This window comes from Falco naumanni, chromosome 9, assembly GCF_017639655.2.
Source record: "Falco naumanni isolate bFalNau1 chromosome 9, bFalNau1.pat, whole genome shotgun sequence".
Lineage (NCBI taxonomy): Eukaryota > Metazoa > Chordata > Aves > Falconiformes > Falconidae > Falco > Falco naumanni.
In genome coordinates this window covers 13,590,314-13,612,890 of record NC_054062.1, presented here as the reverse complement: position 1 = coordinate 13,612,890, position 22,577 = coordinate 13,590,314, and the positions used below count along the sequence as shown (strand labels likewise).

The following is a 22,577-nucleotide window of genomic DNA, read 5'->3' as shown; positions in this document are numbered from 1 at the left end:
AAAGACTGAGGTCAAGACCAAACTGCTCCTCTAGACTCTTCAAAAATACAGCTAGGCACCAGCACTGCCTTGCAGCAGTGGAGCTGGCTGAAGCCTCTCTTTGCTCCAGGGGGATGTTCATGAGGCTAAAGATGCCAGTAGGATCAGACCTGAGGCCATGTCCTGACTCCCAGAGCAGCCAGTACCATATGTTTCCAAGGAAGACACAAGAAAGCTGCAGCAGCAGTTGTTGTAAGCTAATCTGCTCCTCCTCCAGGGCTCAGCTTAGTTGCTCGCCACTACAGATCAGCTCAAGGCCTGACGCAGGAGCCATGCTTTCCCTCACATCCCTGACATCAGTGGTCAGTGGCATAACAGGAGAGCCATGGGACTGAGCAGTGTCCCCTGCTTGCTGAAAGTACCTGTGCAATGCACCTCCCCAGCTGCCCTGCATGCACCACAGGTGTCATGGCCCAGCACCACTCCTGGGAACATGCAGCTTTGGACACACTTTATCCAAAACAGTTTCTTATGAGGGGACAAAAAAGAAGTGATAGACACGTGCCTGGTGAGTCATGACAGATGCAGTTTCCCCTTAGAAGGGAAGCACCTCCAAGCTCACCTCACTGATCTTGCAAGGGACACCCTCTTTAAGCCAAGAACCAGGGCTGCCTGAATGGCACCAGGCACACGCTGTGCCAGAGACCCAACAGGACATGCACTGAAACTGTGCCAGCTGGGTAACTAAGTGCCTGTCAGCTCCATTTCCCCATCTCTCATGTCCTGCCTCCACCAGGCTTGCCACTGAACTTGCAGCACTTACAGGCCACAATAAACTTGCACATAAACATAACCACAGCTCTTTTTACTCCCTTTTAGAAGGCAAATTAAGACAACTGGTTGGTCTTGCAGGAACAATTGTGCTAATCTTTCCCACATCCTTTTTAAAAATCTAGAAGCTGGCAGTTATCCAAGCTTATATAGGAAGTTTTTCACCCAAGCTCTGCCTCCATCCTACAGCTCGACTAGCAAGGTAAATTCCCCTGGTCTTGAGCAATCTCCCTAGCATCAGGGCCAACTCAGGAAGCTGCTTTGGCAGGAAGGTTTTGTAGTATTAGGGCTCAACTAGAAACATTCATCTAGCTGAAGGTTAAAAAGGAAACTTCTGAACACCTCTCAAGAAAATGCAGGCAGGCCCACCTCAGGCAAAGCATATACCACCAGAAAGGTAGAAGCTTACTGCAAGTCCTGGCCAAGCAGAACAATTCCATGGCTCTTCAGGCTTACCTGCTTTGAACTGTCCCTTCACTGCTAAGCTGCAGTGGGTAACGCTGCCTGAGCCCTGTACTGCAGTGCTGCACAGCCATATCACAGCCACATGCTAGGCAGGAAAAATTCCTAAACACAAGACAAAAGTAACACTAGTTTAGTATACTTACCGTTGGTGCAGTCCTAGATTACTAGCTCCACTGGATATCTTGATAGCATAAAGCTGTGTCTCAGCATACCTCCCTACAATGCAGTAACAGGCTCTGATGCTTTTCCTGCATCCACAATTGATCTGTAGAGGAAGAAGAGAATAATTTAGGTGTTTCATAGCCAGAAACTGTCCATGACTCCTAGCACATACATCCTAGTAGCTGTAGCCATAACTTCAAACCTACCTACTAACTTCCCCACAAACTAACAGGTGCTAGGGCTCAGGATGTGTATAGGGTGTGTGGCACTAATAAACCTTACTGGCACTAACCAGCCTCACCTGGAGCCTCCACCACTCCTGCCCATAGGCCGTAGGGCTCTATTTAAGCTCAGCCTGGGCTCTTAGTTCTTCTTAAGCAATGTTGTAGGAGTGCTGGTCTCTAACTTAGTTTAGCTAAGCTATTTGCATGCTGCACTGTGGGCCCTGTTGATCTGGACCTTCCCCTGTAGATTGATGTCCTAACATCCTAGGTAGACCCCAGGTCTGTTGATCATGAGGCTGTGCCTGACTCTGGTTATCCCTACTGGGCACTGGCCAGGTATTGAGTGGCTAGTAGTCTCTGGCTGGGGAGGCACCTGCCCTTTTGTGGACAGCCATTTTTGCTGTGTCCTGACACAGCTGGCATGTTCATCTTGCTTGCACTCCCCTAAACATTGAGATGGCAAATCCAGGGTTGGATCTGGCTTGGATGCTAAAGTAGTTTCTCAGGGCAAGCACCCTGCTGTATGTGCTGTGCTGTTGTAGTAGGGAGCCTGTTTTCAGGCTACAGGAACTAAAAGCTGTTTGTTGTTTCCCAGGGCAATGCTGACTGAGAGGTGCACTTGGAAAAGAGCCAGCACGCCTGAGAAACTGCTGTGCCTGGGCCCTGGCACTGCTGTCCCGTGAGCTGGATTAGGTGTGATTCCTGAATGGTGCCCTGAGGGGCTCAGCAGAGATAACCCTCCACTAACCAGTTCTTGTGGCTCTGCCTTGGCACCAGATCTTAAAGGTAGGAGAGTTTTCACCTTCTCCATATGCAGCGCAAGCCAGGAAAAGGTTGGGATCAAGAGGCCAAGCACACACAACTGTCTCACTTTGGCATCTTTTGTAACAGTGCCCCCAACCTCCCTGTGGCACCCAGCATGTGCCCAGGCTGACTCGGCCCTCCTCTGAGCCCTGCTGCTGGCAGGCTCCCAGGAAGCAACTCAGCCAGCCCTGCTCCATTGGATGAAATAAAAAACATGAACAGAGGTTGGTGTGGGAGCAGAGCAGGTCCTACTTGCCAGTCCCGCACATGTGTTGCTTGTGAAGGATAATGAGCAATCCACAAGACGGCTCCTCTGAGCAGGGACTCAGCAGGAGCTGGAGACTCCCAGCCAGGCCTCTCTTGGCACAGAGAGCCTTCAACGAAGGCCAGATGTAATTGAGCATTGCACTCCCTTGCTCGCTGGCACTCCCTCAACTCCTTTCCAGATCACTATTCCATAAAGCCTCCTTGTAGCCAGCTTCAGTCACAGTTGTTCACTTATAGGAGCAATATTAGGGGACTCCTGGCCAGATGCCACACTTCTATTTCACAGCAGGACCTCAAGATCAGAGCGAGCACAGGGCTGAAACCTGCTGAAGGCAGAGTGAGCCCTCCTGGCCTAGAAGCAGGGTCAGCACTGACAGTGTTCTGTGCCCCCGCTGTGGGGGAAGGAAGGGCTGTCCCAGGCCACGGTGGGGGCATTCTCAGCTCCTTTAGAAAGCTGAAAATCCCTGCCTCGCTTGCCCTTCTGTAAATGGGAAAAGCACCGGGGGGCCTCCGGGACCCTGCGGGGGCAGGTGCCACAGGCCCAGTGGCAGGCAGGTAGTGCGGGCGGCTGCCCCAGAGGACCGGCCCGGGGGTAAAACGACCTTTCCCCAAGCCAGCCTCTGCACTGGGGCGAACGAGCAGCCCAGTGCGCAGACAGATTATTGCTTTGCATGAGTCAGGGACTCTTTCACCGTATGCGGGCCCTGCTCTTTTGCCAGGTGGATCCTTGTACGGCACCTGCTGCCAGCAGCTCCACGCTGCACAAGGTGGCCGGGCTCCGCTCCCCCCAGGAATGGGGTCGCTCCTCCGGTACCGGCGGGGAGGGTCCCGCCCCGAGGCCCGTCAGCGCGGAAAGCAGCGTCTGTTTCTGCGCAGTCGTTATGGCAACGGCGCCGGCAGGAGCCCGGGCCCCCAGGCCTCTTCTCCGCGGGGGCTGCCGGTAAGGGACAGGCCCCGCTCGCTCCCCGGGGCTGCGGGGTCACCGGAGAGGGAACGAAGCGCGAGGGGCTGGTTGGCAGGGTGGGGGGATGCTGCCTGGGGGCGGTGGGCCGTGGGCGGACAGCACCCGTCTCGTCCCAGGCAGGCCCGGGCGGGGGACAGTCCCGTACTGGCGGAGGAGCGGGGCCCGGCGGGGGTGCCGTGAGAAGCGTGAGTCGCGGGGACTGGCCTTTCCCGGGGGTTCCTCGGTTCCCGCGGGCGGGGTGGGGGTGGGGTGTCTGGCGGGGCCGTCGCTCACCGGCAGCGGCGGGTCGCGGCAGTCCCGGCTCCGCGTGGTGCTGAACGGACAGCGCCGCCGCGCATGCGCGGAGCCGCCCGCCGCGGGACGGGACAGTCGGGGCGCGGCGGGACCGGAGCGCACCGGGGGGCTGGCCAGCCTGGGGCTGGAGCGGCCGGGGTGCGCCAGGAAACTGCTGTGCGCCGGGGACCTGGGCTAACTGGGGAACGGGGACGAGCGGTGCGCACGGGGAGCGGCGCTACCGAGCCCGCTGGGACACCGGCCGGAGCTGCGGCCGCCGGGTGCCGCTGGCTCGCCCGCAGGGTGCCGGAGCCGCTCTCTTCCGCCCGTCGCCCCGGCCTGGCAGGGCCGAGCGCTCCCCTGCCGCCCCGAGGGCCGCCGCTGTCTGAAGGCTCCCGGTGCCGCCCTCGGCCGGGCCCTGCTGCTAGGCTACGCGCCGCCGGCGGGGCGGGGCCGGGGGCATGCGCACTTCCGCCCGCCGGCATGACGTCACACCTGGACGCCGGGGGCGGGGCTGGCGGTATGGAGCGGCCCGGCAGGGCGGCAGGTACCGGGCCGGGGGCTGGGGCAGGGCTGGCGCCTCGTCGTGGCGCCCGGCGGCGGAGGGATGGCGTGGGTCCTGGCGTGGGTCCTGGCGTGGGTCCTGGCGGGTCTCCCGCGGCGGGGGGGCAGACCGGGAGCCGGGCCCGGGAGCCGGGCCTGGGGGAGGCACGGCCGCGGGCGAGCCCGCCCCCCGCCCCCCCCCCGCCTTAGCTGCGGGTCCTGCAGCCCTCAGCCGCCGCGGGCCCTCGGCGCTGCCCTTCCCCTCGTCTCCGCGGGGATGCTGCTCCTCGGGGGGGAGACCCGTCGCTGGGCGGGCGCAGAGCCTGGCCGCTGCCCGCCTCCCTCGCAGGGTGCCCGAGCGGCCGGCGCGGGTCGCAGGGGCAGCCGCCAGGCGGGGCGGTGCCGCAGCCCCCTTGCTGCTGCCCGGGGGCACACGGGTTCCAGAAGCAGCTGGTGGCACCCCCCGCACCCCCCCAGCTCTCCTGAAGGGCACTGCGGGCGGGCGGGCTTGGGTGCCCGAGCAGTGAAGGTGCCAGGCTGGGCGGGAGGTGATACGGGTGACAGGCGGGCGCGTGCCCCGCTGACGGCTGGCCGAGGGTTGGTTTTATGCTGTGAGCTGGCTGTGGGAGATGTCGCTGAGTCTGTATGTCTGTCTGCTCATCCTAGAGGCACCCAGCAGCACGCGTGAGGTGATCTAGCCTGGCTCCCACCGCAGCCTGGCTCCCTGGCGTCTGATGATGAGTTTGACCTCCTCCAGGGGATGCCTCCTGGACCTGCCCTGGGAAGACATCTTGGTTCCACATATCCTCTGTCACCTACCGCTGCAGCAGCTCCTGAGCCTGCAGAGGGTCAGCAAGTCCTTCCAGTCTCTCATCCAGCTGTACCTGGCCAATATGCGCTGCTTTGACTCAAGCCAGGTATTGGGTGGCTCTGAGGCTGGGGGAGACACAGGTGTCCTGCTGCTCTGGAGCTAACAGGGGAGCGTCAGACTGTGTGGGGAGAAGAAATCCCTGGCAAGGAGGCCAGTTTCTGCTCAGGAGCTTGGGTTAATGGCTTGCGTGTCAGACTGGACAGATGGGCTTGGGGAGGAGAGGTGGTGATTCAGGGCCCAGCAATGCCAGTGTCTTTAGCAAGAGGCATTGGGAGGAGTGAGCCTGGAAGCTCCACCCAGGCCATTCTGGGGCACTGGCTGGCAGAAACACAAGCCAGCTTCAGGGTGGCACAGCCTGTTGATCCTCAGGGAGGCTGTGCAATAGGGTGCATCTGATGGGAGATAACTCTCTTCAGGGAAGGCTTGTGCTAGCCCTGAGAGACACAGCCTAAGGCAGGAGTAGCTGCTGTTCTGTGAGGAGACAGTGTTCAGAGAGCAGAGGTGTGGAGCTCATCACGGGTGTATATATATGTATATAAATGCAAGTGTGATGATGGGGGATGGAGAAAGCAGAGCACCTTCCATCTTGTGGCAGTAGCCTTGGCACAAGGGGAGGAGAGCCTCATGGTGGGATTTGCCCTGGGATGAGGAGAGGGGGCAGCTTTGGTCACCCCTGTCACAGCGGAAGAGCAGACAAGAGAGAGTCTTTGGTGAGGATCATGCTGACCTGAAACCCTGGGGGATGCCTCATTCTTTCTGGGTTCCCCACGCAGATTGGACCTGCCATCCCTCGAGCTGCTTTCGTTAATCTGCTGAAGGACAACGAAGTACTGCAGCAGCTGGTACTCCAGAACTGCTCCGACTGGCTGACGGACAGGGAGCTGCTCCCGGTCATCGGGCAGAACCACCACCTGCACCAGATCCAGCTGAAGGGCTGTGCCCAGCTTAGCCGCCACGCGCTGGTGGCCATTTCGCTGAGCTGCCCCAACCTGCGCCGGCTCTCCCTGGCTCACTGCGAGTGGGTGGACAGCCTGTCCCTGCGCAGCCTGGCTGACCACTGCAAGGCGCTGGAGGCTGTGGACCTGACAGCCTGTCGCCAGCTGAAGGACGAGGCCATCTGCTATCTGGTGCAGAAGTGCAGCAGGCTCAAGTCGCTGTCACTGGCTGTCAATGCCAACGTGGGCGACGTGGCAGTCGAGGAGATTGCCAAGTGCTGCCCTGAGCTGGAGCACCTGGACCTCACAGGATGTCTGCGAGTCAAGAGTGACTCCATCAGGTACTGAGCAATGGGGGGAGCCACGGTGGGGATGGCAGGTGTCTGGAGTGGAGAGAGGAAAAGTCAGATCTCTTCCATGCTGAAAGCAATGAGAGCTCGGTCTGGGGCAGAAGCCATGAGCGGGCCCTGTGGGAGAGGCACTGTGTGCTGCTAACAGCAGATTTCCCAGTATGTCATGGAGGGTAGGTCTGGGATCTGACCATGTCCCTTGGGTTTCTCTCTGATCAGCCAAGTGTGGCTCCCAAAGGATTGTGCATGTCTGGCAGTTCTGCTGGGCTGCTGGGAGTAGAGAAGGGAGTGAGTGGTGCATTTAAGGAGTCCCGGCTTGCAACCTGCATGTGCTCTCTTTCTTGGCAGAGTCCTGGCTGAGTACTGTCCCAAGCTGCGCTCCCTGAAGGTGAAGCATTGCCACAACGTGGCCGAGTCCAGCCTGAGCATTCTGCGAAGCCGTGGGGTGGAGCTGGATGTGGAGCCTCCGCTGCAGAGGGCTCTCGTTCTCCTGCAGGATGTGGTTGGCTTTGCCCCTTTCATCAACCTCCAGATCTAGAACTGCTGCTGCTGGGGAGGGGGGGGGACTGAGCGATGCTGGGATCCTGGGAGGATGCCAGAACTGGCTGCTGTGGAGATGTGCAGAGGGAGAGGTTGGTCCTGTTGGCAAGGCTGGCCCGAGTGGGGCTCACTCTTTTTCCTCTGAGGCTGTTTAGCAGCCGCTGGGTGTTCGTGAGTGGGCTTCGTTGGTGCCTCTGGGGAAAGTTACTCCCTCTGCAGTAGCATGGAGAGCGAGCTAGTGACTTGCAGGAACACCATGGTGCTGAACAGGCCTTGGCCAGGCCAGCTAATAGACAGGATTTATTATTTGTTGTATTTTAAATCTCTAAGCGGCAGCTGTCCAGAGAGCAGGAGAGTGTTGGATGGGGACTGTCCCCTGGGGTGGGTGTGCAGGGCATGCCAGCAGAGCTGTGGAACAAACCAGGCCAGCTGGAGCAGAGAGAAGAAAAGCTGCCATCCTTCCTCTTGGCAGAGGGCAGGCCCCTCTGGGCTCCAGGAGGGCAGAGCGAGCTCAGCTCCAGCCCGTGGCTGCAGCCAGCCTGGCACCAAAGGGCTGGCACAGCCCTGGCGCAGGCGGTGTGTCTGGCTAGCCCTAGGGCACAGGTTTAAGTTGGTGCAAGGTGGGAGCTGTTTTCAGGGAGAACGTGCTCCTAACTGCAGTTTCACTGACAGAAAAGACACCAAACCAAGCTGTGCTGTCACTGAAAGCAGTTGGTCATTGCCATTTGTTTCTTCCAGCTTCTGACTTAACATTTCAGTAGCGCCCAGGCCTGCTACTGTATCCTGCCCCATGTCGCGTGGCTGGAGCTTTGGCACTCAACAGCTCTGTGAAACGGCAGGAGCCTTGGCCATGCTGTCAGCTGAGTTTATGAGTGCTCCAGGTTGCGTGGGCAGGGAGAGCCTAGCTCTGGTCTGGAGTGCAGCCTCAGCCCTTGTATCCGTTAGGTGGTTAACCAAACAGCAGCCACATCTTGTGGTGAACAAGATGAAGAGAGTAATTAGGGGAAGAAAGGATGACCCTGCTCCCATCTTTGGCCCCAGGAGTGATGTGAGGTGGTGTCTGTAAAGCATGTGCATGCTCTGATTGAACTACACACCAACTCACATCATCTTTATTAACACTGGCACTCAGTTTAAAGCAACAGTGCATATTGACTTGTAAAAAGCTTGCTGCAAAAGCACAAGCCACATCTTAGACCTAAAAATGTCCCATGCAAGGAATAGCGGAGAATGCCCGGGCCCTGGAGAGCCACTGTGGTGTGCCCCTGGGGGCAGAGGGACAGCTACACAAGGAGAGAAGTCTCCTCATCGGCCGGGTTAGTTGAGGAAGCTGAAAGCAGTGTCCTGGCTCCCAGGTTAGTTCCAGTTAGTGGCAGGTGGAGTTGCCGCCTCATCCCTAGTGCCACATGTCCATCCTGCTGTGCCTGGCTGGCAGGGTGGGGGCTGAAGAGCAGGAGGACCAGGCTGTCAGTGGAACTTGTACTTCCTGGCTGGTTTGAGGCTGATGTAGGTTCTCTTCATCTCCTCACTCTCCGGCTTCTTGATGTCTTTGTACCTCTCTCCCTTTGTACTCACCACCTGGTTATCAATATAGCGGATCAACTTCTTGGGAGCCTGGAGAGTAAGGATATGAACACCAAGTGGATGGACAGCCACACTATTAAGGAAGGCAAGGGATGAGCAGAAGCAGAGCTGTGCTTTGGGGGGGGGGCAGGTGCAGAAGATTGGGATGGGCTGCTTTACCCACTATTTATGTTGGGAATTGGCCAAAACTGGGAAGGAAGCCGACTGATGGAGGAGCAGGAGCCATGCTAGTCATGAATGGCAGGAACTGATAGACCCTGCAGCACCTTAGCTAAGCTAAACTTCCCTCTCTGCTGACTAGCAGGCTCTGTCAATGGACCTGCCTTTGGCCTGTCCCATTGCTCTTTGGACTTGCAGACTGTTTTTTTAAACCTTCTAGCCAAAGGACATTCAAACTCCTGGTGAGCTGGGACTGCTCTTACCTCTTTGGGTGGAGCTGGCCGATGTGTTTTCTGATCATCTGCGCTATCCACCATCATGTATCTGAAACACAAGCAGCATTTAGTGAATGCTCTAACGTCATCACCTGGGGCTGTTCACAGCCTATGTCCTTTCTCCCCTTGCTGGTTTGTGGCTGTGCCATGTGTCCTACTTCCCTAGACTGCAGATAGGGGCACTTAACATTCCCCTCAATGGGCAAGAAGTGTGTCATCCTTCTGGTGAGAATCCAGCAGGATTCTCCTCGAATAGAATCCTTGGCCATATGTGAAGGTTACTGAAATCTTGGGCTGTCGAGAATGCCAATAGCCACCGTAGAACTGAGAGAGGTGCCGAGGTCTGGTGTGCTGTGCCACTGGGGCAGCTTTGCTCCTCAGCTGAAGTGATGGCAGCCAAAGGAGACAGAAGTGAGATTACAGGACCAAGCTGGCTGCTTCTGCCCTGAAGAGATGGTGTTCCTTTCATGCTCCCACCTTCTGCTTGACTACAAAACAGGTCTGTGCTGGAAGCAGCTTGATAAAAGCATTACTTCATTCCTTATGTGACTGAAACATCAGGGCCCAAGCACTTGCTTGCTGTACTGCTGAGTTACTGCTCTTGAGACTGGTGCTGGTTTAGCAGGCAGACAGCACAGCTGACCATGACTTCTCCCTCAGTAGTTAGTATAGTTGCTCATGTGTATCTTCGGCTATGGTGATCTGCTCTCTGTACCTGTGCTTGAGTGATGTTTAAAAGTACAGGATGTTGCCAAAGTGTCATTAAAGTGAAGTTCCCAGAAACAACTAGCAGCTGGCGCTTTTTTTGTCCCCTTGCATGTCACTCTGAAAGAAGCCTGTGTGGGAGACAGGCAAGGGCAGGGATTGCTAATTCTGCTTGGATGCCATTCTGCCTTGTTTTACCTTCCCTAGCTCATCAGCTGTTTATTCTGTCACTGGGGAGGATGTAAAGTGGTAGAAAAGATGTGACTGGATAGCTGTGTGGAATCTGCATGCCCACAGGAGGATACTCATGAAAGCTGAGATCTTAAAGCAGATCGATGAAACCACAGTGTGGGTTCTCCTATTGAGAATTAAGTGCTTTTGGAAATGAATGGAGGTAAACCAATATAAAGCCACTTTCATTTCCATGAAGTCCATAGGGGGGCTTCAGAGAGGTTTCTTTAAATGCATTGAATTCACACCTCCAGAAACTGAGATTTAATCTTCCCAGTGTTGCTGTACAGGCAGTCTCTTAAAGATATCTTTAGCCTTGTTTGGAATGTCTCCAAGGCTGGAGGTATGAATGAGTTGCTGTAGTTTGACAAGTCACCATGTGTTACCTGAGCTGCAGCATGGTGCTTGTGCCTTGAACCTTTAACCAGGACCTCAGGTGACAGCACTGTGATTTACGCTGTACCCGTAAGGAGGCTGAAACCTCACACACAGCCAGTGCTGTGACCCAGCTGGTACAGGTAGCCTGTTTCTTTGCCAGAGCTCTGAAACAAACCCAAACCTGTTTTGGTTGGTTGGTTGTTTTTCCCACCTGATGATTGTTATTTGTACTTATTTGGGTATAGCTGAACACATTTAAGCTTCATAGCATCTTTACTAAGCACTGTACACCCCCAGTTCTTCATAGACCACATTGCCATTTTGACCTTCCCCAAACTGCCACCTCTTCCTTTATTGTGAGCAGAATAAGGGGTTTGTTGCTACTGGGTACTTACTTCTGTAGGATAACCTGTTTTAGTTCCTCATGGTTGGGTGCTCTACGGGGCCGTGTCAGTTCCTGGGAGGAGAGAAGGTGGGTGCGTGAGCAGCACAACACATGGGGTATACAGTTACTCCCCTGCTAGCTCAGTGAGCCCAGCTGCTGGTGGAGCACCCCAGCCCCTGTGGGGAGGGGAGTGCCAGCCACAGCTCTGCTGGGTTGCTGGCTCAGCTGTGGGCACAGCCTGTACCCAGGCAGCCAAGGCAGGGAGAAGGGCTGTTGCTCTGGCTCACTGCACAGAAAGTTCTTGTGGTCAGAGCTTCTGCTTGCAGCAGACAGCGGACACCTGCGTGTCCCCAAGCTCTGCCCCATTCCTTGTCCCGCTGCCACCCAACTTAGAGTACAGTACCTTCACACTCGCACCTGCTGGGCCAGTTTCCACCTTCTCCTCCACAATTAACTGCACTGCCTCCTCCAAGTTCCCCAAGGCCATGGCGAGTGCCTTCTCTGCCTGGCTCATGGTACAGGCTGGGAACATCTCTAGTAGCAGGTCCACCCCATCCTTCAAGTCATCACCTGCCTAGTTGGAGCAAGAGACAGAGGTAAGCTGGGGACACGGTGAGGAAAGGGCTAGTGAAAATACCCTCTCTGGTTTTGCATTGTCAGGAAATTCAGATTGCCCTTAGCTGAAGGCTCGCTCTCCTTACAAACGTGACTAAACCCCATTCCTGAAGCTAACAGGGTATTGTATCTTTGCAAGGACAAAGCCTCACTCTTCCTTAATCTCCTCCCCCTGTATTTCAACTTTCTTTAAAGTAGGGCTGCTGTGAACTGGCTCATCTGTTTGGCCATACTATGCATCTCCTTAGGAGTGCGCTTTCTGGACACTGGTGCGAATGTCTGAACACCTGCTCACCTTCTGATGTGTGCTTTGATCAGAAAGGGAAGGGACTGCTAAGCAGTGGCCTGTGGCTACAGCAGAAGTGCAGCAGCAGTAGCATTTGCTAGAAGGCTGTGGCCATGGAATGACTGCACTGCAGAGCAGGAAGAGATCAGATCAGCACTGCAGAAAGAGCAAGCAGAATGGGAGCAGGGATCTGCTAGGTGCTGCAATGCCTGTAGCATGGGTCATACTAAGTGGTGCTGCAGGATCAGGACCACTGGGCCAATCAATGACTCAGTGTTGTACAGCTCAGTAAGTGCACAGCACAGGTCACAGAGGGCAGGGACTGGCGTCTTTGGGACTGACACTCAGATGTGACCGTTTCCTGTGCAGATCCTGTGTGATAGCAGGTGAGAAAAGGTGATGCAGCTCAAACTGTGGAGTGACAGCAGAACAGGGTGAAGCTGGGTAGAGCCCGGCTAGGGCTGCAGAGGCATCCCCACAGTTCTGCTGCGGGATCTCTGAGGGCACTGGGACAGGTTCTCTCAACCACTGCTCTGGCTCATCCTCTCCAGTGGCTGAAAAGGATGAGCCAGAGTGATGGCTCATACTCTTCTGTCAGCATGTCATTTTCTTTTTCCACTTACTGACAGTCTTGTTCAGGCCATACAATGGTGCAGATCAGACACCAGTGATGATGTGTCACAGCCTATGCTGTGGTTCCTTCCAGACCCAGAAAATGCCATCAGGCGGTGCTGGTAGCCTAGTGCCAGGTGACTGTCCCCAGTGCTCCTGCTCCTCTGCGGGGTGCTCATACCTGGGACCCGGCTCCGTCTGTTAGTGTGCACAGCCTTTCCCCGTTGCAGGCTCCAGCTCCAGGCTCCTGGCCCTTGGTCAGGTCTTCAGAGGGTGCTTCAATCCTGCTTTCCACAGCCTTTTGGCCAGGTTTTTCTTAAAGACATAGTGATATTTCCTGAGGAACAGTCCCACTAAGGCTGCAGCTCTGTGCTTTCTGTTGGCATTAGACTGCTGGCGCATTGTTTGCCAGAGCAAACTGCTTCTCAAGTGCCAAGACTGGGAAGTACTACTGTTCCTCCTGCCCTCAGTAGGCACAGCTGCAGCTCTGCTCACCACTGACCTGCAGGAAGGCTGTGCTGTCGCATGCTGGAGTACCTGAGCATTGCACTGCCAGGCCTTAAAGGGCATGGGCTGCTTGTGAATTCAGTTCTACCTGTCAGTTCTCAGCCCTCTAGTGCTTTGGTTGTGGATACTTCAGGTATTTTCGTTACATTTCCAAGAATTCCCTGGTGTTTGCTCTAACTTTGAACTAAGGTGCGGTTTTGATTTTAAATTTGGGAAGATGCCCTGTAGGTGAGTCAACACATCCTGTGATCAGGTTACTCTGATGCATCTCTCTTTACAGGCTCTTTCTGTAAGAAAAATCATTTCACCTTTGTTCTGTCCTCTCTAAAACCGGATAGTGCTGTCCTTCCACACTACATCAGGATTCTCAAAGGGTAGGATGCAGGGGACCAGAGCAAAGCAGTAGATTTTGTCAGGTTCAAGAAAGATAAAAGACGGGTCTGTCTGTTCTACACTGTAGCCTTCTGGTGAGAGAGCAGTGATGTTGCTAGATAAGCAACACGCAGACTGGTGTGTCCTGCAAGGTTTAATATCTAGGCACTTCACCTGTCTGTTCTTTAGTGGGAAGTACCTTTGAGGATAATTAATATAGCAATCCATCTGATCTGTAAATGCTGAGGTTAAAAAGTGCCACTGGAGTAAGTGTGGTCTTCTGCAGTCCTGCAGGCCAGAGCACATCATTGCTCATTTTGCATGTGCCAGGGTTCATGGGTGAATGGGAAGTGAGCTTTGAGGATGCTCAGAGTCTAGAAGTGATACATGTATGTGATCAGCTGGATTCTCTGTTCAATGATGCACCTGACATGGGCTGCCCAGTGATAGTGTCACTTAGGCAGATGACCATCAGAGGCAGGCAGAAATCTGCACTTTCAGAATTAACCTACAGCAGAATTTCAACAAGCAGCCCTGCATCTGCTATGTCTTTGTTACTACTCTGGATCCGATCTCAACAGAGGTGTCTGGAGAACTGATCAAGTGTTTTTCACCCCAGTATGTCTTAGACAGTATTCCATATGACGCAAACCTCCCATGTGTTGGTACCAAACCCCCAAATATTTTAAAACATTTTTTTAAAAAATTGTCAATCAATTCAGGTTACCTTATGAGATCCTAACTGTGGCAAACAAAATTGTATTTTATCCTATGAAATTACTCAACTCCAAATATTAAGACTGAAAGTGTGCAGAATATACTTTCTTGTGCTGAAATTGTCTGAGTAACTCACCTTTGTTGCGAGCTTCACCAAGCCTTTCTGAGAGGGAGAACATCATTTCACAAACATCCCCACTGCAAGAGACAGAAGCTATATACTTAGTGTGAGGAATAAAAGCAGTAGCCTATCCTACTTGGGTACCTCTTTATAGAAAGACAAGGTTTAATTGGAAGCCAAATAAAACAAACTGGTATTTCAGATGGCCAAGGACCTACTTGCAAACTATACTGGGATTAGCATATGTGTATTCAGGCAAAGGCTGACTTAATCATAACAGCACAGGTTTGGTACTAATCTCTCTTCAGCTGGGTATAACAAAAGAACTTAATGGTACTGAGGGGCTCAGGTCCAGGCCCACGGTGCATGGCATGCACATACAAAGCAGTGATATTCACATACCTGTGGATTTTTGCAAAACCAGGGATATACGCCTCCATCATTTCCACAAAGGCGTCCATATCAAAAGTCTCCTCGGAGGACTCTGGTGAGCCCAGCTCCTCCAGGACACCCGTGATATAAGAGAAGAAAACATCATCCATCCCACTGGAGACAAGAGAGAACACAGGACTTGGCAGCAGGGTCAACAGGCCCATTTTTTCTCTCTCCTTCTCTCGATCCCCATTTCCCCTAACCTTGTGTCCTTCTTACGGAGCAAAAGGACCTGTGGGGACTGTATCTTATGGGCAGATCCCACCAGCAAAGCCAGGTAGCAGGTGGTCAGTGGTTGAGTGGGAAGTATTTATGGATAAAACACTACATGCCATCCCGATTCCTGGGCAGCACTGAATGAAAGCCCGAGCGTGTGCCCAGAGGATGTGCTCCTGTAGATGCTTCAGCTGAGCTAACCAGAATATTCCAGGTGCTCAAACCCTGACTTTTCTATGCTGACTGGCGTCTCAGCTGAGGTCATCATATTCTGTCAAGTTGCAATTTCTATAGGAAGTAGTGTTCTCTGCTTGCCGCTCTCCACACTTGTGTCACTGCTGCCACTGGCAGCAAAACCAGCTGCTGTGTTCCAGCTTCAAGGTGTCTATATCTCTTGCATGCAGGCAGAGTTCAAAACAGGGAGAGCCCTGACAGAGCATTATGCTGCTCAGAAAGCCCCTTGGGGGCACTGTGGAATGAAGGGAATCCCATATTCTAACGTGTATTACTGGACAGGAAATTAATCATCTTGGTCGTCAAAGAAATGACATTGCTAGACTGCAATGCTAAATGACAGCTGTTCAAGCATTCCCATCAGAGCCTGTGCAAATTACCTGCATCGTAGGTCTGACTTAAGGAAAAGCAACACGAAGCTAGAGTTCAGTATAATGTGCAGAGGAACAATTAATGCAGAGTGCAAGCTAGAACAATGATATTAGGTCTTCCTATCTCAACATACCTGAGGTCTCCTGCAGGGATGTGGGACTGGATGAAGCAAGTCAGCGTGTCTCGAATGATTCTTTCAAGCTCCATGTCTCTCTAAACCTTTTTCTCTAAAAAACAGCAGGAAAAAGAAAACTCCATGTCACTTCAAAGGCAAGAAGTAGATCAAAATATCTACAAAATCAAAAGGTAGGCATGATATAGGTAAGTGTGCTCTTCCCATCAGAACAGTTCACAAACTCTTCTAATATATCTTGTTCTCCCTGGGTCACAGTAAGCAAAGATAGCCACAAAAAGCAGCCATATGAGGATCCACTTGAAATCCCAGCCCAAAGCAGCCCAGTATCTTGCACCTCTCCTGCTCATGTTGATGCTGGCAGTATGCAGCTGTACTGTACATTTAAAATGTCCCCTCCAGGAAGCAAAACTGGCAACGCAGATGTGTCCAGCTGTAGGAACTCAGAGACACCTCCTAAGCTGGAACGCTGTGCTGTCTGGCAAGGAAGCAGCGGGTAGTGGGTTTGCATGCTCAGTGCAGAAAGGGGTGGACCTTCCAGCAAAGAGCATTCACAGTGATGCCTGGACTCAGGAACATGTGGGAGGAAGGGCAATGACTCCTAAGGAAAGGCCAACCTAGAGCGTATTTTACAGGGAAATACCAAGCAAGGCACAGACAACAAGTCTGCCAGCCAAAATATCAAAGGTCTCCAGGTCAGGCACGGACTACCAGTGGAATCCTGCCCAAACAGGAGCTTGTTGTTGCGCTTGATAAATGAGCTATTCTGCAGTTGATGCAGCTGCAACAAGGGGCACTTGATAACCCAAAACTCAGGGGAGTTCTAAGAATCACAGAGCTCCTACAGATGAAATGGCAGAGCGGGGCTGCCCACAGCCCTCCTCCAGCTGTCAGTACTGGGCTTGGACTGAATTGGGCAGAGAAAAGCTGTTCCTTAACCATTCCTTCCCCCTGAGGTCTACAAAGCTGCTGGGTGGACAAACTCCTGGTGTAAGCACTGAGTTCTTCTGAGGAAGGAAACTAGCTCTGCATAGAGGGAAACTGATGTGGTCACAGGCCAGAGAGCTTCCAAAGGTCACCATGCTCCCACCAGTGCAGCTCCCTCATTCCAACCACACCAGGACTCAAGCAAGACTGTTTGACACAGAACTTGTGGTGCAGTCATATGGGTTGCTGAGAGACAATTCCCATGTTCCCATGGGAATCAAGAAGGTTTAGCATTTCCCAAGATGAGACTTTGGGAGCTAGCAGGATATAAACAAAACCACCCCACGACACTCAGCACCGCTCCTGCAGGACCTAGAGAAAACCAAAGCCCAGCAGCCTGTTGGCAGGTTGATCTGCAGCCTTGGGGCCTGTTCAAGCTCTGCTCTGCACTGCACTTGGCCACCACTGCAGGAGCCATGAGCACGTGTGTGCTCCTCTGTGGCTGGCCAGAGCACACTCAAGCCAGCCAGACCTGCCTCGGGCTACAGTCACACTGAGGCTCCAGGGTTTTGACTCTCGATATTCAGGGAGAAAGCTGCGACACAAGGTTACGCAAAAGTACTCTGCTGTGTATATGGCATCTCACATTGCATCTCCCTGAGGCAATTCTCCATCAAATATTCCCAGTCTGTGCTCTTCTACTCTTCAGGGCTTTGAATAAATACCAGTTTTGCTACCTGAAGGGCCATCTCTTATCGAATCCCCAGGAAGTGCCATTCCCTTGGGGCAGCAGGGGGACATGAACAGCGAGACACACTCACATAGAACTGCCCTGATTTCCACTGTGTTCAAAGCTAAACACAAAAGCCATCTAAATCACCTAAACTCTCCTGCAGCTACTATTAGTACCAACCCTCCCACTGATCTAGGTCCAGTAACTAAAAAAGAAAACAAACCTTCTTCACATGTGCCTTTCACCTGCAGAAAGGAACATGAGTTAAAAATGCCATACCACTATGTGACAACATACATGTATTCAAACACAGCACATGTAGAAACAGCCAGATGAAGGCATAATCAGAAAGGATTGTTTGCTGTTTCTGTCTTAAGCTAGAACATTTTTTTGCCTCCTGTAATTTCAAACAGAAAATTCCTATTTCACAGCAATAAAGGAAAGCAAGAGTCCAAACTTTTTCAGGTAGGAGCTCTTCACACAAACACCCAAAGGCAGCTCCTGAGCTCCTGTGCTGCTTCTATTTTTCAGCCTCACAAGGATCCTTTGTTTGCATTTTTCTCACTTTTGCATATGTCAAGTGTAGAAGCTGGCTGTAAAAAACACCACATGTAGAAACACCTTCCTGCTGCCCATTTGTTGTTTCTGTGTGTTTTTTGTGTTCTCCAGCTGTGTGACAGAACAAAGTTTATCCTTCTCATCTTTCCAACATACCCAGAAAAAATTGGCAAGCTTTGTTTTAGCCTTCTCAGACATCAAAAAGCCAATTATAATATTCTGAATCTCACTGTTGGCAAGAATACTGTCCAAAGCATCATGTTTCCCCCCCATTTTAGGCTGAATCTGCAAATTCTGGCAACCACAAAGTCCCCTGAACTTGCAAGTACAAGAAAAGTAGTTTTCTTTCTTACAGAAACCAGGGATGAGCAGTCAACATATAGCAGTCAAAATGTTCTTGCTACAGACACTACTCTCAAGAATAATGCTTATTTCCTTCTTACTCAGTCTTCATGACATCTTGGGAACTGGAAGTCTAAAGATTTTGTCCATTCCCATGAAACAGGCCAATATTCTATAAGAGATAACTATATAGTAAGCAACATTTCCTGACAACCCAATTACCTGAACAACAGAGCACAATTAACCATGTCAAAGGCACTTTTGTGAGGCCCATAAATTAGTTGCTGGTAATTTATTCTGATAATAGAACAGGCAATGTCACTCATCTCCTTAATCAAAGGCACTTGAAGGCAAGTGTCAGACTGGGACAAGAGAAACACAGCAGAAAAATAATTCAGCAACAGAAGTATCAGCTATAACCAGTCACTAACTGGTCTTGAATCCATTCCCCAGCCTCTCACAACCACAAGAAATGCTGATGTGAAGCATCTGAAAATAGTTAGGTATTTTTCCATGGAGATACCATACTGTATCTGAACAAAAGCTATTTCCTTGTGTCTATGAGAGGAGAGAGGCAGCAGGTTTCAACCGTTGGGTATAAATTCTCTCTAGCATCTCACAGAAATCCATCCACTAGCACACTCAGATTTAAGGTTTATATCCAGAGAAGGCAAGCTGCCACCTTTGGCCTGTCTTAGAAAAAAGGAAGCCCTTCAAATGATAAAAACATGGTCTTATACGGAAGGACAGAAAGCAGCTAGGTAATCAAGTATTTCTTCAAGGGTCAGCCATCAGCCTTTCACTTGAAGAACCCATCTCTGCTCCTACAAAACCAGAGAGACAAATGCACTTGCATTTGACCATTTATTGCCATAGGGAGGAGATTTTATTCCCTGGTAAACAGGCCATTACAAAACGTAACATCTAGGGGAACTGCAGTGTGCAACTGTCTTTGCCAAATGAGGCTTGTGAAGACAAGTTCTGAAGTTCCTCTGGCCTTTCAGATTTGGCAGCTATTTTCTTGAAATAGAGGAAGCTGATCAAAAACCTATGTCCAAACATTTAAAAATGGATTCTTCAAGGAATAAGCTGATGTTGCTGTATATTCCTTCCTGCACAGCCAAGTTTAGAATTACCTAACTCAGGACACCAAAACACCTTATACATTATACCTTCAAATGCCACATTTTTTCTAACAGCAACCTGCAGTAGTTAAGGGGAAGATTAACTAGAAGGGCTTATCCTATGTGCACAGTTTTGCAAAGTGATTTATAATGCACAGAACAGTCCAAAACCCAAAGGCAGGAGAAATCATTCTCCTGAGAGCTCAATTTTGCTGAAAAGGTGTTACCATCATTTTAAACTTCCAGCCATAATTGCGACATGGATTTTAAGATCACTTCAGTAGTTGCAAGCTGCTTCAAACATTATCTATGAAAATCCTGCATTTTTTGTTTGCATTATAATGTGGGCTCTACTTAACATGTTGCACAGAACCTATTTTTTAAAACATATGGTCAAGAAATGGTATTCCTATTGCTCTGCCCTCAGCTAGAGCCTCACAGTTTTGCACTGTCAGAACAAGAGACCGTCAAGCCTTGGAAATCCCTGTCACTTTTCAGACAGTCTTTAAACACTGGGGTTTATTATTAAAGAGCAGTGGAGCACTGCGTGTCATCTCATTAAGACAAGATTGGTTTGACATATCAGGAGTGCTTACCTGATCCACATGGTATCACATGGCATACGTATTTCCTCATCTTAGGTAGAGAAAAGTGGTATCAGTTCTCAAAATGTGAATGTGAAAATTACTTATTTTCTATACTAAATACTTTGGCTGGCAGCTCAACAGTTCGCAAGCCTACTGTCTGTCTTGAGATCCTAGTAATTACCATCACCCTTGCATTTTCCTTCCTAACATGTTAATGTGTTAGGTTTTTTTTTGTAAAACAGCCGCTGAAATAATACCCCTCTAAAAGTACCATTATCCATGTTGTGTCTGAAATATCTATTTATGCTATATTCAAAAAAAGTTGGTGTCTTTCTGTACAATTCATATGAATCTGCCTTCCTTAAAAAAAAAAAAGGGGGTGAAAACCTGAAGCGTTTGCATATAGCTGGATCATTTCCGAAGGCTCTTTCAACTCAAATTTCAGTAATCATCCTTAAATGGTCAATGTGATGGGACGGGAATGATTGATTTTGCCTTAGACTTTATATTAACAAGACAGACTTGAGGAGAGCAATTTAGGAAAATGTTTCTGAGCTAAAAGGAACTGCCATTTGGATGTGTATCAACTTTTATGAGACCATAAATTTGCCTACCAATGACTTGAGGTTTCTGCAGGTGGAAGGAAATGGGTGTTCTAGACCTTGGATGTTTCTCAGAACAGGTTAGGAAAGTTTAGGTAAATCTGATCTGGCTGAGGGACTGACTGAAATACTTTGAGAAGGTTCTTTTAGCTCAAGTTTCAATAATTATTCTTAAGTAAGTAACGGGACAGGGATGGTTCACTATGGTCTCTCTGAAAACTTACAAGAAAGCACAAAACACGTTTCATGCAGCTCTGTGTGCATGTGCTTCTGCCTGTGCTTGGGGAAGTGGGGACCCCTGGGATATAAGGAGCTCTCATGGCAGCCTGTGACATACAGCCTCAGAGGAAATCTCTCAAAAACCCAATCTGCAAGACAGAGAGCAAGCTGTGGCTACATTCCACTGAACTAATTTACTTCCTGAAACCTTCGTGACTTAAAAGAAAACTTTCCAGGCTGAGCAACACCTTACAGACGTAATTCCAGTGCTCCCATTTTTTGTTTTACTTGCTAAAGAGGTCCCTGAAAGGACGTTCATGGTGTGGTTGCTGTGGGAAAGAAGGCTGAGGTCACTGTGCACGTTAAAACAATTAACTGCTTAATGCTCCAACATTAAAATAAGGCTTTTGTTAATAACTTAACACACTACATTACAGTAATAGCAGACAGTAATGCCAGTGGCCAGACCCCTTCACTCCCCCGAGATCCATGCTGGACGGCTGCACTCGGGCACTGCTCTGATCCCAGGCCCGTGCCTGAGAAGTACTGCTCGTGCCTGGACCTTGGCTCACGGCCCATTTACGAAGTCAGCTGAGTGCTGGCAGAAGTCGATGGTCCATCCTATGGCTGCCTGGCCCAAGCCACGAACCAGGCAGCCCTTCCCGGGAAAGGAACGCTGAATTAGCCGGAGCGGGAGCACAACAGGATCATTCTCTCTATATATATTGGCATCTTTATGCTTTATGTCATTGGTGATTGTTTCCCCCAACGCAAAGGGTACAGCTTTATCCTTTGGGGCAAAACGCGCCCCGTGAAAGGCTAACTTGGATGGGAGAGCAGTGTACTTGTCTGTTCGAAGTCGCTGCCGCGCTGGGACGCTTCTCAGCACCTGCAATTTCGGTAGCGAGGCCTGGGGTGATCCCCGAGCACCGCAACAGCACCAGCGGCCTCCGAAGCACAACCTGTTGCCGGTGGCTGCAGGGATGCAGCCCGGGAGCGAGCGCCGGGCTCCCCGCCGCGCCTCTGCGTGCCCGGGGCACGGCCCCAGACCCCTGGCGAGCGGGGCGGCCGGCGCCCACCCTCACCGGCTCGTCCCCGCTGCGCCGCGGCGTCAGGTGTTTCGCGGGGCCGGGGCTGCCCCCACCGGGGGCCGGGCATTACCTCAGCGGGCCGAGGGGCCGTGCACAGAACGCGCCCCGGCAGCCCGGGCCCGCGCCCGGCCGCTGCCCGCCAGCCGGGCTCCTCAGGGGGCACAGCCCGGTCCCTGCCCCGCCGGCCCGCTTCCCGGGCACTGCTGCCGCGCCCCCCGCCCCGGAACGAACCCCCCGCCCGGCTCCTCGGGCCCCCGCGCTCCCGGGGTGGACACACACACGCACCGGCCGCGGCGGGGACGGGGGTGCTGGCCACAGGCTGGCTCCTGGCAGCCCGCCGGCAGCAGGGCCCCAGAGGCCGCTCCGCCCGGGGTGCTGGGGGTCCCGCCCGGGGGTCCCGCTGGGGAGGGCGGGGTGCGGGGGAGAACAGGGGTCACCTGATGGCCCGCGCGCCCCCGCCGCGGCCTCGCTCCCTCCCGGCGCAGGTCCCGCGCGGCGCCGTTCAAAGCGTCACGTGGCCGCGCCCGCCGCCAAAGCATAGAGGCGGGCGCGCGGCCGGATAGAGCGGCTTCGTGCCGGCGCGCGGACACCCCCCCACCGCCATCTTTGTTTGGGGCAGCAGGCGTGAGGCGGCTTTTCCTCTCCGCCGCGGAGGCCTGAGGGGTGACGTGCTTCCCCGGTGTCGGGGGGGCCCTGGAGAGCTCCGAGCCGCGTCCGGGCTGGGGCCCCGGGCAGCGCCGGCGGCGAAGGCAGAGAGGAACTCAGAGGCGGCACGGGGTGCCCGGCCTTGGTAGTACAAAAGCGTTTTTGCGAGGCCCGGGAACATGGCAGCACTCTGTAGAGCCACCCTGA

At 52.6% G+C, this 22,577-nt stretch overlaps 3 protein-coding genes across 7 annotated transcripts in view; 1 reads left to right on the top strand and 2 right to left on the bottom strand.

The window, feature by feature from the left end:
- Positions 1 to 4,006, bottom strand: part of PSD (pleckstrin and Sec7 domain containing) — a 47,564-nt gene extending 43,558 nt beyond the window's left edge. The window contains exons 1-3 of one of the 2 annotated variants that reach the window (XM_040606269.1): positions 3,970 to 4,006; positions 1,488 to 1,540; positions 1,267 to 1,377 (exon numbers count right to left, since the gene is read on the bottom strand). The gene's annotated coding sequence lies outside the window, so the exon portion shown is untranslated. Of the gene's footprint in view, positions 1 to 1,266; positions 1,378 to 1,418; positions 1,541 to 3,969 lie in introns of those variants that run through there. The other variant, XM_040606270.1, reaches the window with a different exon arrangement.
- On the top strand, positions 3,607 to 8,167 carry FBXL15 (F-box and leucine rich repeat protein 15). 2 transcript variants are annotated; one of them, XM_040606283.1, is made up of 4 exons: positions 3,607 to 3,672; positions 5,179 to 5,429; positions 6,157 to 6,659; positions 7,017 to 8,167. In XM_040606283.1, exons 2-4 carry the CDS (start codon positions 5,247 to 5,249, stop codon positions 7,204 to 7,206), a joined length of 876 nt encoding a protein of 291 aa, XP_040462217.1. In that variant the 5' UTR covers positions 3,607 to 3,672; positions 5,179 to 5,246; the 3' UTR covers positions 7,207 to 8,167. The 2 variants fall into 2 exon arrangements, with proteins under 2 accessions (XP_040462217.1, XP_040462216.1); XM_040606282.1 differs by lacking the exon at positions 3,607 to 3,672 and adding an exon at positions 4,078 to 4,516.
- Positions 8,168 to 8,292: 125 nt separating this feature from the next.
- CUEDC2 (CUE domain containing 2) lies at positions 8,293 to 22,257 on the bottom strand. Of its 3 annotated transcripts, XM_040606280.1 has the most exons (9): positions 22,011 to 22,156; positions 15,543 to 15,636; positions 14,558 to 14,701; positions 14,171 to 14,232; positions 12,620 to 12,753; positions 11,329 to 11,499; positions 10,936 to 10,997; positions 9,215 to 9,275; positions 8,293 to 8,822 (listed from the first exon to the last, which is right to left on the bottom strand). In XM_040606280.1, the coding sequence occupies exons 2-9, from the start codon at positions 15,614 to 15,616 to the stop codon at positions 8,676 to 8,678; spliced, it is 855 nt and encodes a 284-aa protein (XP_040462214.1). In that variant the 5' UTR covers positions 15,617 to 15,636; positions 22,011 to 22,156; the 3' UTR covers positions 8,293 to 8,675. The 3 variants fall into 3 exon arrangements, with proteins under 3 accessions (XP_040462214.1, XP_040462213.1, XP_040462212.1); XM_040606279.1 differs by lacking the exon at positions 22,011 to 22,156 and adding an exon at positions 22,163 to 22,257 and having other exon boundaries at positions 8,293 to 9,275; XM_040606278.1 differs by having other exon boundaries at positions 8,293 to 9,275.
- Between the last annotated feature and the right edge of the window lie 320 nt (positions 22,258 to 22,577).

Bases quoted from the DNA above. Each gene is read 5' to 3' on its own strand.
- FBXL15 (XM_040606283.1), top strand. From the start codon at position 5,247: ATGATGAGTTTGACCTCCTCCAGGGGATGCCTCCTGGACCTGCCCTGG. The intron at 5,430-6,156 runs GTATTGGGTGGC...TTCCCCACGCAG, and splicing joins GCTGCTTTGACTCAAGCCAG to ATTGGACCTGCCATCCCTCG. The intron at 6,660-7,016 runs GTACTGAGCAAT...CTTTCTTGGCAG, and splicing joins GTCAAGAGTGACTCCATCAG to AGTCCTGGCTGAGTACTGTC.
- CUEDC2 (XM_040606279.1), bottom strand. From the start codon at position 15,616: ATGGAGCTTGAAAGAATCATTCGAGACACGCTGACTTGCTTCATCCAG. The intron at 14,702-15,542 runs GTATGTTGAGAT...TCTTGTCTCCAG, and splicing joins ATCCCTGCAGGAGACCTCAG to TGGGATGGATGATGTTTTCT. The intron at 14,233-14,557 runs GTATGTGAATAT...TGTCTCTTGCAG, and splicing joins GGTTTTGCAAAAATCCACAG to TGGGGATGTTTGTGAAATGA.